Genomic DNA, 14,137 nt, shown 5'->3' with positions numbered 1-14,137 from the left:
CCGCGTCCCCTGCATCGGCAGGCGGATTCTCAACCACTGCGCCACCAGGGAAGCCCCATTTTTTTTTTAATTGACACTAAGATCTTTGGTCAGATTTTAACTTCCCTAAGTCTCAATCTTCTCATCTGTAAAATAGGGATAACAACAGTACAAATGCAATAGAATTGTTGGTGAATTAAGAAAGATAATTCACGTAAAGCCTTATCATGGTGCTTGGTGCTCAGAAGCCACTCCAATAGCAGGAATGTAATGAGGACTACAGTCTTCTCGGAAACACCTAAGAAGGAAAATAAAATGTACATTTCTGTGTATTTGCTTGATGAGTTTCCAATATCCTAATTTGATATTTAAAAAATCATATGTTAATAAAGCCTAGTTAATTATATTCCTCCTCCTAAATTCTCAGTATCACAATGAATATGTCAGTCTAGCATGGAGTGGAGCTGGGGAAGTGGGCCTGAGGCAACAGCTAAACTCTGCCTTTCATCGAGCCTCAACCTTATGCCTTTGACAGCTTCCGGGCTTCTGGGGAGCTCACCTCAGACCCAGCTAGCCACTGTCTCTGTCACTAACAAAGATTTAGAATACATGTGGCAGTGGATGTTCTGACTTCCATAATTTTCAGTCTTAACTATTCACTAAAGCCAATCTGTCCTTAAAAAGGAAAAGCACTCCAGAACCACAGAGGTTTTGTTCCCATGGCAACAGCATAGGTCAATAGCTGCAGTCACACCTTCATCAGCCTTGATTGCATCTGGCAATTTACCATCTTCTGTGCTTCCTTTTGTTTGAGCCCCTCTCATTTGCTTAATTCCCATCTCTATTGGGAGAATCGCAAAATGCAAAACTACGGGAGCTGAATTTAAATTAAAAGCTATGGGAGCCTTAATAAAACACTGGAGAGCATGGCTTATTTTATAAAACTCATAGACATGTGCTTGTTAGAATCAAGTCCCACATCCTGAACCTCAGAATCTCGCTTCCCATATTCTGTTACAGCTGAGAAATTATTTATTTGCAATACCCTACGGTTTTTGGAAAAATCGATGCCATTTCTGCCTTCCAAGATCCTATTCTGATATCATGGGTATCAGCTTTGTCAGGATAAAGTCCAAATTCCTCAGCTTGTCATACAAAGCCCTTTATCAGCTGACCTTTGCTCACAGCACCACCTTCCTCTTGCCGTCTCCCTTTACACTCTACACTTAGGTGGTATTTATCTTCTTTCACTTCTTGAACACATACTATACTCTGGGTCCTCACACATGCTGTCCCCTCTTTTTGGAACATCATTCCCTCAGCCTCCTTGCCTGGCTATCTCGTAATTGTCCTCCAGGTCTCAGTTTAGGTGTCACTTTCCACAGGAAAGCCTTCTTAACCCCAAGCCTGGTGTCTTCCATTACACCACGTGCTTCCCTGTTATACCATTATCTCAATACATTCTAATAGCCTGTAGAAGTATCAGAACTCCTTAAAACTGTGTAAGCCCACCGAATGCAGAGGCAGGGTCTGTCTCTACACCCTCCATCCACTAACCCCACTGCTGAATTTCCAGTGCTCCTTCAGTGTTTGATACATCACAGGCACTTCACAAATATTTGTTACATGACTGAAATCACTTTATCCTACTAGATCATGAGAGTCTCTTGTTATAAATTTTTTTTTTTTTTTTTTTTTTTGTGGTATGTGGGCCTCCCTCTGTTGTGGCCTCTCCCGCTGCGGAGCACAGGCTCCGGACGCGCAGGCCCAGCGGCCATGGCTCACGGGCCCAGCTGCTCCACGGCATGTGGGATCCTCCCAGACCGGGGCGCGAACCCGGTTTCCCTGCATCGGCAGGCGGACGCGCAACCACTGCGCCACCAGGGAAGCCCTCTTGTTATAAATTTCATGACTTTGGTGTTCTGCAACTTCCTGTCTATCCAACTGTAGGCATCTACCAGAAGGTGCTTTTATTCAAGATGTATTTGCAATTTTCTTATCCTTCAGAGGGATATCAGTAGATAACCATTCACTTAAAGTGGACAAATTCTAAAATCCCTGGTCTGTGGTCTGTGTTTTTTTTCATGATTTAGTCCACTAACCACTGATTTTTAGGTCAGCTCAATGTAGTTAGCCTAAAAAGATTTAAAAATAAGGAACAAACAAAAATGTTGAAGTCAATGAAATAAGTAGCACTACTGAGCCATACACCTATAGTCATCAGACAAGTCCACTAGCCTGATGCCTAGCAAGCCCTGGACCCCTTCTTGCTACTATACACAGAGTCTTATGTTTCAGAGCTCATCAGTCAGCAGTCATGGGAAGAGAAGAACAGACACACTGTTTGCTAAATGTGACACCACCTGAATTCAGTGACTGGGGATCACAGGGACAAATCTTGTTTGTTTGAGCCAGGCACTAATGTTGAAGAGGCAGCTACTCAGTACATGGTATACTGACACCATGATACTTTGAGGCTGAAGTTTTTGACACTTGGACATTCTGAACTGTCAGCTTCTGAAATTATTAGCAAGCATCCCGTGCAATGGATACCCTCCCTTTATCTCTGAGCCTTCTCTGATCCCATCATTAATTTCATTTCTATTTCTGAGTGACACCCACACCTTGACCCCTAGCCATGTTTGGCCCATGCTGAATTTCAGATGTCTGAAGGATAATACTGCATAGAAATAAGCATTAGATGGTGAGCGATGTGAGTCAAATGCTTCCAAAGGACATTGGGGGCAGGAGAGTTCAGGCATAAATGTCTAAGTCACCTGGGGAAGAAGTGTGAGAAGAAGCTGGGAGCCAAGGAAAGCCTCATGGAGCACCACTGTGCTGAATGGGTGTACAAGAAGAAAGGAACTTGAAAAAGAGCTGAGGAGGGGAGAGAGGGAACAAGAATACCATGCTGCACAGTGATAACACAATGTAAGCACTAAAAGGGGATGATGGAGTTTATAACTCCCTGAATCGTAAAAAACCAGCTGGTTATTGTGGCTTAGAATAGCAGTTAAAAATGTGGAAATAGGGTCATCTCTCCCCTCTTTTCCCTTTCCTCCACGGAACCCAATGTCCATTCTCCCCACTGGCCTAAGGGCCCCATCTGCTCTGCTCCTTCTACTGATGTGGCACAAAGCTCACTTGTACTGAAATGGCAAAGAAGTCTCATGGCACTGAATTTCTATTAAAATCTGTGTTAATATATCCTTGCATATTAGTGATGTTCAAAATAATATTTGTAGGGCTTCCCTGGTGGCGCAGTGGTTGAGAGTCCGCCTGCCGATGCAGGGGACACGGCTTCGTGCCCCGGTCCGGGAAAATCCCACATGCCACGGGGCGGCTGGGCCCGTGAGCCATGGCCGCTGAGCCTGCGCGTCCGAAGCCTGTGCTCCGCAGCGGGAGAGGCCACAGCAGTGAGAAGCCCGCGTACCGCAAAAAAAATAAAAATAAATAAATAATAATATTTGTAAGTTTTCCCATTTTGTTATTTTCCAAAGTATTTCAGCAATTTCACTAAAAATGTTAGTCTTCAAGAAAACACCTTAATGATTTGATCAGCAAACATAATTGAGCATATCCTATAAGCAAGTACTGGTGATCAAGCAGGGAGTAAGACAGAAAATGTTTCTGCCCTCATGGAACTTACATTCTAGGTAAAGAGAGCAGATTAGAAACATATAAGAACACTTGTCAGGAAGTGATAAGTCTATGAAGGCAACTAAAGCAAGGAAAAGGGCCCCTACCAGGGCCCCCCCTGGTAGAGGGCCATTTCAGATTGGGGGGTCAGCTCTGAGTAGATGTCCTTTGATCAGAGAGTTCAATGAAATGAGGAGTTCACAGTGTGAATATCTGGAGGAAGAGCAGTCAGGGCTGAGAGAATGTAATGTCCCTGAATTCAGGCAAGTTTGAGGACCAGCGAGAAGGCTAGTGATCACATAAGTACACTTCCATGACAAGGATGGGTGCAATTACCAATATGTTTACCAGTAGCCAATTGTTATCTACATTCAACACGGTTAGAAAGGCAGTAAAGGCAGACAACTTCTTCCTTCTTTTCATATCTACTTACCTTACTAGCAATTCTTGTGTGTGTGTGTTGGGGGGAAACAACAGAGGGGGTAAAGGAAATTGTCATTCAACTTCTCTTTTTACCATACATGCCCTCCATTCTCCATCCCACTCCTATTTCCTATTCTCGTTTCTCTCTCGCCTTCTCTCATCTCCCCCACTTCTCCTCCTCCTCCTCTTCCTCTACCTTCTTCCCCACCTCCCCTTTCAAATTTCTATCTCCTATCTGCATCCTTTACAATATTTCTGTACCTTCTTAAAATCTCAAAAGTGAAAATCGTCCTTGAGAGATAAAAAGAACGAAGTTTGTCTACATCGGCTGAGAATAGCAGTTTGCATTTGAGTTAGATTATTAGCTAAAGTAACCACATGTACCACAATTAAAAGAGGAAGGAAGTTGGGGGTGGGGAAAAAGACCCAGTAGCGTCCAATATAATGAGCGCGGCTTTACGACGTACTCACAGAAATGTCGGCGTGTTCACACCCCGTGACTCGTAGCTAGTCTCTGCAGGATTTCATGGCCAACATCCAGCAACAGTGAGCACCGGGCTCCTTGCCCCGGCGCTCACGCCTGCAACTTGCAACGTTTCACTTCAGTCTGACTTAACACTCCATCATAAAGGTAATAATAATACACCCCAAAAACAGGGTAGAGTAATATACCCCAACCCACCATTAATCTCACAGCAAATGGGCCCTTGCTTAGCTCACTGAGAAACCTTGCTTTACCACCTCCCGATGAATGCTCAGACCAGACTGTTAAGGCAGCTCCTCCAGTGCCCACCTGTGGCTGCTCACCTCCACAGTGAGTCCCGTGATCCCTTTGGATAATACCACTTCAGCTGTTCTGGATTAAACCCCCTATTCGTTCCAGCCTGATTCCCACCATCCTACCAAGACAGAGATACTCTCTGGTGGTGTTTCTGGCAGATTATTTTCAGCTGCTATGATTGAGTACTAGGTAGGCATGGGTATAGATTACTCTAGCAAAAAACTTACTGTTTGAGACTTCAAAATGACCATGTGCTCCAGGAGCAACATAAATGCTTGAGATCAACATAAATCCTTTTCTCCTCTAGAAAGTGAATAGGAGCCATTTCAAAACTTGCCAGGCTTTGGGGCTTCCCTGGTGGCGCAGTGGTTGCGCGTCCGCCTGCCGATGCAGGGGAACCGGGTTCGCGCCCCGGTCTGGGAGGATCCCACGTGCCGCGGAGCGGCTGGGCCCGTGAGCCATGGCCGCTGCGCCTGCGCGTCCGGAGCCTGTGCTCCGCAACGGGAGAGGCCACGGCAGAGGGAGGCCCGCATACCACAAAAACAAAACAAAACAAAACAAAAAAAAACTTGCCAGGCTTTATGGACTTTCATTAATGAGTAGTAAGTTACTGAACAATAGTCTTTACTGTCTTAAGCACTTCCATCTTGACCCTTTCCAGTCATTTCTCAACCTGGTAGCTCTTTTAAAAATGTAATGTTGTCACTCCTCTGCTTAAAATCATTTTTTAGATTCCACTTCCACCCACGTCAGAGTCCAAGCCACCTACCAAGACCTACGAGAAGCTGCGCTGTGTCTGCTCTTCCCCCCTTTGCCAACACATCAGGTGTCACTTCAGCCCTCCCTCATTAAGCTCCAGCCACCATGGCTTTCTTTAAGTTCCCAGAGCACCATACATTCTTTCATGCCTCAGATTCTTTCCACATGCTGGTTCCTTTCCTGCCCGTCACCACATCTACATAACCCCTTTCACCCTCAGGTCACAGCTTAAGTGTGCCTTTAGAGGCCTCCTTCGGCCATCTTATTGAAATTCAAATCCCCTTCCCTACTGAACGAACGCCATTGTTCTCAAAAACAGAAAGCTTTTTTTTCTTCACAACACCTACTATACCATTTTTAGTTGTATCACTCAGGGTCCACTTGGGGAAATGGAAACCATACCAGTTTGTCTGAAAAGGGAGAACCGAATATAAAGCATCCATTTAAAAAAAGTACTGGTAGACTGAAAAGACAAAAAGAGGACACCGAGGTACCAGAGAGATAGGAAATGCAGGAAATAGCCACCATACCTAAGGCTGGGGATCATCAGAAACTAGGAGAAGGTGTCCTGCAGGGCTGGGACCCAGAGCTCAAGGTGCCCTTTGCTTCCTGCCTGTCCCTCAGGAGCTTGGAGGAGGGGCTGAGGGGCTGGTTCTCAGATACCAAGGAAAGGGTGCTGCTTGGCTGGCGCCTGCGTCTCTGACAAGGTGCAAAGAAGCTGGCTTTGGAAGTGCTGGAAGAACTAGAAACTGCGGACACCCAGAGATGCTGGAGTAGGTTAAACGACAACAGTACCTTCTCAGGACAGCAAGGAGAGCGAGAAGGAGCAAGGCCCCTTTTGCTTCCTGTTTATTGCCTACCATTCTTCCTCACTGCCCGCTGTTGACAGATCCTAACGCGGATACGCCTGGCAAAGGAGAAAGGTATTGATAGTTTGCAGAGTTCCAGCCTGAGCAATTTAGAGCAGCATATCCAAGGGTGGGTTTAGAGATATCATAGCTTATATAAATCGCATACTATTTGTTTGTTTTTTGTCTTTTCTTTCGTACTAGACAGAACATGTTCAGGACCCATGTCTTTCTTTTCACTATTTTACCCCCTCCATGTGTACAGCACAGTAAGAAGTAAATAGAAGGTACTCAATAAATATTCCTTGGATGGATGAATTTATTAGATTGTTTTCAAAAGGACTTAGTAAAATATACAGTTCAATTCTTGTCAACTGAATAATATTGAGTGCCTCATATGGTGGTCTAGGTATTGGAGCTAAAGTATGAATATGAGACAGTTCCTTACTATTTAGTAGGGAAATTAAGACATTCTCATACGACACTAAATAATAAAATGCCATTGCAAACATTCATATGTTTAAACGCCCAAAGAGAGGGCTTCCCTGGTGGCGCAGTGGTTGCGCGTCCGCCTGCCGATGCAGGGGAACCGGGTTCGCGCCCCGGTCTGGGAGGATCCCACATGCCGCGTAGCGGCTGGGCCCGTGAGCCATGGCCGCTGAGCCTGCGCGTCCGGAGCCTGTGCTCAAACCGCCCAAAGAATTGAACAGGCAGCAAAATCTATAGGAGATCAGGAAAAGAAAAAAGGCAAATGTAGGCTTGGAATGATTCAAGAGACTCGTGGAAGAAGTTATGATCCGAGGCAGGCTTAAGAGGGGGTGGACAAACAAAGCCGTGGAGGAGGGACGGGTTCGGCAGGTTTTCAGATGATTCGGATGAAAATGAAGTGAGAGATTAGTAGAAGTCACTGGAAAAGTGAATTTGAACCAACTGTGTAAAATCATGAATTCTGGAGTTAGAATTATGAGTAGTATGTCTTTTACAAAGAGGCGACATTAAGAGGTTATATGCAAAGGAGTGATGTGGCCGTTCAGAATATTTTCTGCAGATGAATCTGGCAACATCATGGGGATTGATGCAGCATCACTGATTATGTAGAAACTAGAGCCAGAAAGACTAGTTAGCAGACTGTGACTACAATCCTGAGCCAGAAAAGATGGTGGAGATAGAAAAAGAAGAAAAATATAACAAGTAATGTTCAGAAGGAAGAATCAATAAAACATAATGCAGAATTAATCCAGGGCAAGGAGGGTGGAGAGGATATCTAGAATAATCCACAGTGATACATGCAGAGAGGATTCAGAAGGGTGGAGATAAAACAGAGATCATTAAGTTTCAACAGAAGAACTTGATTAATAATGTTATCAGTACAATAAAAGTTCCAGCAAATATTTATCCTCCAGGAACTAAACCCACATTTTGAAAACTTAATATGAATCCGGAAGAATATATACGTCTTCATCTTGAGGTTCTTCAGAAGTACTAGGCTTCTGGAAGTTATAATAGTCACATGGTGTCTCATTTCCATAGATATGTTCCTGGAAATTGGTCTGCCAAGTGTTTTCATATACTCCCTTGTCTGTTTCTTCCTTAACTTGGGGAGGACACGCTGCCACATTTTCATAGTTGTCATGTATGTTAGTGTCCTTCCCAGCAGAGCTGTGGTCTTGGGTTTGAACTGAGATTTTATTTCTTGGGCCGATAACCCGGGGGCTCAAGGAGACTCTTTTAGGGTAGTCTTTTCTCCTTTGCAAAAACTTTGGTAAGGTAAATTGCACTGTATTATGCTGTTTCCAGTGCCAAACACACCCAATTCCACAGATCAACAACAGTAAAAGAAGGGAAATTCCTATGGAAATGGCCACTGAAGTATTTCCGCAGCTTTTCAGCATTTCTGCACAGTATTGTTTCGTAGTATGGTGTAGCCCTTAATGAATTCACAGGTACAGTCCACTGTAATTCTTTGTAGGATATGGTTTGAAAGTAATTTCGGAAGCTCTTTTAGGCATTTCTGATTCAGATATGAAAGAACATCATGGCAAAGACCTGGTGTACATAGAGGAGAGATGAGTAAACTTGATTTTGGAAGCTGGCTCTGTTGTAGCTGATGATTATACAATTGTTGTTGTATAATTGCACGGTGTCGGGGGGATTTCATTCAACTCCACTTCCTTTTTTATCAATGAATCACAAAGTGAAGCACAAATGAGTGGAAAATAATAGCAGAGTAGAAAACTCAAGGAAGGGAAGGTTGAACGATCTGCCATCCACGTGCCTGCTGTAAATTAGAAACATTTTAATTGCATATTTATTACATAGCATAATAAAAAATCTGCCAATTTCTACCACTACATTAAGCATCAGCATTTAGTGAGCTCTTCCTTCAGGATAGAATACAGTACTAGCTGTTGCATTTAGTGAGTTTTTGTTTTAATACAAAATACAGTACTAGCTGTTGTGTGTGTGTGTGTGTGGCGGGGGGAGAGTTAAAAGAACCTGTCTCTGCTGAAGCCTGAGTGGTTTTATCACTTAGATTTCAACATGGTTTTTGACCATAAGGCTAATAATTTTCAACAGAAAGATAATGCTTCAAACACAATAGGAGCAAAGAGATAAGAGTATAGATGTGCAATCATTTCCATTACCTATCACCTCCTCTGTGAAACCTTGCCTGTCCCTCTTTGTAGTGATCTAGGACCATGTCTTTTCCTTAATCACACATTCCTCTGTATCCCCATATTAATGAGTCAGTTCTCTATTATAGCATGGCAATCTAAATTACAGGAAATTGTGTGTCTTCCTACCTGGTTAAATGGTGGACAGGGATCAGGTCTTTTCCTCTGAATACTCCTAGAGAAAAGCATAACACCTAGCACAAAAAAGACACTCAGTCAATATTTATTGAATGAATGATTAAATAAACATAGGACTCCAAATCTAAGCATCTAATTGTTTAAGTTCACACTTTAAAACTCAAGACATGTCTTCTAAAAGGTACAGTGTATACTTAAAAAAAGAAAAGAGCTCTTTGATGTAACACAAAATACCTAAAAACAAAATATTTAAAACAAAATTTGAAAGACTTCCTATCACTAGTCTTCTCACAACTTCCAGCAAATAACTTTCATTTAATTAAGATAATTTTAGAGTGCTACCTGTTGATGCTTTAAAATGGCAAAGAGGAGAGAAAAATGGAAGTGTTCAACTCAGCTGAATGTTCTATTATGATTTTATCAACAAAATATTATTACTGTATGTTTTTAGCCTAGTCACAGAAATACTTATATCCAATATTGTTTTCATTATTGTTGTTTTCTTCCAGTTTTATTGAGATATAATTGATATATACCACTGTATCAGTTTACGGTGTACAACATGATGATTTGATATATGTGTATTGTGAATTGATCAAAACACTAAATTTAGTTAATATATATCAGCTCAGTTACAGTTTTTTTTCTTGTAATGAGAACTTTACGATCTACTCTCTTAGCAACTTTCAAATAAATAATACAGTATTGTTAACTATAGTCATCCAATTTCATAGTGCTTATGAGATGATTATCATCATCCACTGAATGTCATAATCAATAATATTTAGTTATTTGGGGTCGGCTTCTAAACACTTTTACACGGATTATCTCATTTAATCCTACCATGCACAGCTGTCATGTTAAATAGATACTACTGTTATGCCCATTTTATATGTGACAAAAGAGAGGATTAAAAAAGTCAAGTAACTTCTTCAATGACAAAGTGATTAAATCTGGATTCAAGTAGAAATTTCCCCCAAATATTATTCCTACCCACATTTCTATGAATGTCTATCAGCACATCCATCACTAAATTTTTATAGATGATTAGCTCTGAGGTTCTTGAGTGTTCGGAATCATATCTTATTCATCTTTATATTACCAGCGGCAGTACTAGACACAGAATAGCTAGCTTGTTAAATATGTGTTAATAAAGGGAGCAACCTGCATTAGGATAAAAATAGTAATGATAAACAGGAAAAAAGAAACCCCATGAAATTGTGCCCTGCTCTCAGTAGGAACTCATGTACAACAGTGAACTTTTCTAAATTTGTTCAAGGTTAGAATACATCAATATGCAAATTTTCAATTGGCATTTCACATAAAATACGAAATTAAATAGGAGATGCAGTTAACTCATAACATTTATTTGATAAAACTATAGGGACAGACACCCCAGACTGCAACATCTTTTACTTTCTTTGGAACTTTTGTAGGTTCCCTCCTTTAAAAGGCCAGACACAGTGCTTGTGTTCAAAGGCAAAGGTTTGGCAAGTGACTTTAACCATTAGGAGCCCACTTCCTTTTTTGCAACAGCTGAGAACTGACCGTATGTAAGATATTTCATGGTATAAATGATTACTCATTTAAGTAAATATTTGCCAGCATATTTGAACTAAATTTCACATATTGATTGAAATTAATCAGCTTTTTTAAAGCTGCCAGGATTGCAACAGCAGTGAGGAAGGCTAACTATTGTCCTCTGAGGATAAGGTAATAAATTGCTCTCTGGATTTTCGAGAGGAGAATTTATTTTTAACCATCTATGTTCTTCTATGTAGACATTCCAGTACATTCCCAATATTAAAGCTGTTTGTCAAAGTAGTGTTCTCTGAGATAAAGACGAGACATTTTACAGGAAAATAAATGCATCCGTCCTCTTTCTTCAAAATAACTTAATAGGAAAAACCCTGCAAGACATGAATAAAGACCTACTAGAATGGGATACATATGTTAAACAAGAGTCCTTCAAATATAACTTATACGTTTCACTTTGCCCAATTTGAAAGAAGACTGTTTCTGTTTTGGAAGACAATTCCAACAGGTTACCTAACAATTATTTGTCTTAAAATCACAAATTGTTGACAAATTTCTGAAATTTTCAGTCAGATACTGCCCTTCTGTTTGAAACCAAGGCAACAACAATGCATACTCTTATCCTTGTGAGCCTCTATACTAGTAAAGAAACATTAACCTCACTCTTAATTTGTAAAGTGGTTTTTCAACGTATGGCCACCTAATTCTACAAACTGTGTTTGATGAGATAAAAAGCCATTGATTATTTAAAATGAACTAGTTTGTTATAGTTTTCATTTCACACAAACACCTTAAAGCAGGTTCTTACTTACCTTGAGGTTGGTATGCCGAGCTTTCTTTTGTTCTTTTGGTTGTTTTAAACCCACTTTTGTTTAGAACTTGTTCCTCTTTTTCATGTAGGTCAGTTACTTCCTTCTTTACTCCCTCCTTTCAGATCATTTCATACTTGCAAAGTTTCCTGGCTCTAGAGGAAGTTCTTATCAGATGCACAAGAATTAAGATAAATTGCACGAGTTTTTGAGTAAGGAAGTCCAGCCCTTCATCTTTACCCAGTAATAATTCTCCAACTATATCAGAAAATGATGCATAAAGCCTAGGTGGTTTTTTTTATTTGAGCAATATTTGCAGTCTCCACTTTATTTTTGTTTTTTTTTAAACATCAGAAATTTATTCTCTCACATTATGGAGGCCAGAAGTCCAAAATCAAGGGGTGGGCAGGGGCGGTACTTCTGGACACCCCAGGGGAGAATCCATCCAGGCCTCTCTCCCAGCTTCTGGTGCTTCCTGGTGATCCCTGGTGTTCCTCATGTTGTAGACACATCACCCCCATCTCTGCTCCATTGTCTCATGGCTTCTCCTCTTGTCTTTTCCTCTATGTATCTCTTATAAGGTCACTGTCATTGGATGTAGGACCACCCAGATAATCCAGGATGATCTTTTCTCAGACCCTTCATTTAATTACACCTGCAAAGACCCTACTTCCAAATAAGGTCCTGTTCACAGCTTCCAGGAATTAGGATTTGGATGGCTCTTTTGGAGGGTGTGGGGGGTCACCATTCAACCCACTACAATACCTAAAAGAGTGTGCATTTTACCTTTTAATTTTTATAACTTTTAAAAAGTTTAATGCTGTGTGTAATCTTCAGGCAGTCCTCATTTTAGAATGAATAAGTCATTTTATTTGCACTTCAAAATTTTTAAAAAGAAATATTTTAAAAGGTAGTGATGCATAGGTCTTTATTTATTTGCTTGTATGTTAGAACAGTCCTTGTTCCAAGTACTATGTCCCAGTGCCCCAGGTTACATCTATACATGTCAAACCAGTGCCCCAATTTTGGTTCAGAATATGCTAATATTCTTTTAAATTGATAAGACAGGATTTCCTAAAGTATATTCCAAAGTGTACTACTTCTGGAATTTTCTAGTAGAAGTTTCATCAAGTAAATTTGGAAAGTACTGCTTACCTGGAGACTCACAGGCACTCAGCATACTAAAAGCTATGAGCAGTCCTACAGCATGCAAACCAAACCAAACCAAATATGAAAGAAAAACTGTTTAACTTCATTTAATAATAGTAGCCAGCATTTTCTGAGCACTACTATGTATTTAAATCCGTTGTGTGCTACTCAGTAAATCCTGACAACAACTTGGTAGGAGAGGACTCTATTCATCCTTTCTTACAGAGGAGGGGAGGAAGGCAGAGTGGTGAGGTACTCACTCCCCCTGTGTGGCTGGCAGTTTGCTTCCATCACCTGTGTGCTAAAGGCACCATACTAGCTGTCTCTAGGCTGAATGACAAGTCTCCATCATGGAACCCTTATTTAACAGCATCTCTCAGAGGACAACTCTGTGGAATACCCAAATGGGAAGTGCTGAATTAGACAGACAAGATGATAAAGTAACGGAAATTTTGCCTTTTATGTTGTACTGGAACTTTGTCAAGCACAGAGGATGAACTTTGCATGAGGCAGTTTAAAAGAAGATTTAGTTACTGAAATACCAATTAGACATTCAAAGAACAATATTGTCAATACTGACTGGACACTGACATTGTGCCAGGCATTATGCTAAGCAATGGGGATGCAATAGTGAACAAACTCCCTTGCAGCACCTAAAGCCTAGTGAAGAGGCTGTACTCACAGATCTTTTCAGATCAAGACAGTAGGAGCTAAGAAAGACACAGTTATGCACAGGGAACAGTGGGAGCAAGGAAAAGAGACATCAGCTCACAGTTGTCAAGGAAGGGAAGACATGAGCAAAGCCTCACAGAACACGAAGGAGATAATCAAGGCAGAATAGGAGTGTTCTAGGCAAAGATCTCAGAGTGAAGGAGGTTATGAAGTTGTGAAGCTTGAAATGTGAATTCAATCTTCAGTCTACCAATATTTTAACTGCAACATTAGCCACCCTTCCAAGTAATAACACACACACACACACACACACGCACACAATCTGCAAGTAATGTAATAAATACAATATTTATGTAAGATTACACAGTCTACTCTAGAACTCAGGACAACTGGAAGTTCATCTAGATTTTGCTGTTTGAACTTAGGAAAGTTTTAACCCTTTATCACTTTAGTTTTTCTAAAGATAAATAAAATGAAGGGATATTCCCTGGCCTTTTTCTCTAGATATGATTTATTTTTAAGTAATAGATATAACCATTCTTTGAATTTACAGAAGAGATGCTATATATATATTTTTTTCAAAATAGAATTATTGTATAATCATCATTTGTATGGATCAGATATTATGTCTTGAGTTTTGTTTTCCTACCTTCCTATCTTTGGCCTAGCAAGACACATTTTTATTGTCTTCTTACAGTTCCCTTTTTAATCATAGCAATTATAGTTAGG

At 40.9% G+C, this 14,137-nt stretch overlaps 1 protein-coding gene and 1 long non-coding RNA gene across 2 annotated transcripts; both read right to left on the bottom strand.

Annotated features, from left to right (window-relative positions):
- Positions 1-7,200: 7,200 nt before the first annotated feature.
- Positions 7,201-8,354, bottom strand: GAPT (GRB2 binding adaptor protein, transmembrane). Its single transcript, XM_007103925.4, has one exon. The coding sequence runs from the start codon at positions 8,319-8,321 to the stop codon at positions 7,857-7,859; it is 465 nt and encodes a 154-aa protein (XP_007103987.2). The 5' UTR covers positions 8,322-8,354; the 3' UTR covers positions 7,201-7,856.
- A 7-nt stretch (positions 8,355-8,361) lies between these two features.
- Positions 8,362-11,885, bottom strand: LOC102992446 (uncharacterized). The gene is made up of 3 exons (XR_447511.4): positions 11,591-11,885; positions 9,234-9,298; positions 8,362-8,707 (listed from the first exon to the last, which is right to left on the bottom strand). It is a non-coding gene; the product is annotated as an uncharacterized lncRNA (long non-coding RNA).
- Positions 11,886-14,137: the final 2,252 nt, after the last annotated feature.

The sequence above is a fragment of the Physeter macrocephalus genome, chromosome 8 (genome assembly GCF_002837175.3).
Source record: "Physeter macrocephalus isolate SW-GA chromosome 8, ASM283717v5, whole genome shotgun sequence".
Classification (NCBI taxonomy): domain Eukaryota; kingdom Metazoa; phylum Chordata; class Mammalia; order Artiodactyla; family Physeteridae; genus Physeter; species Physeter macrocephalus.
Note: the sequence above shows the minus strand (reverse complement) of the source record. Positions and strands in the feature narration are given on the sequence as shown.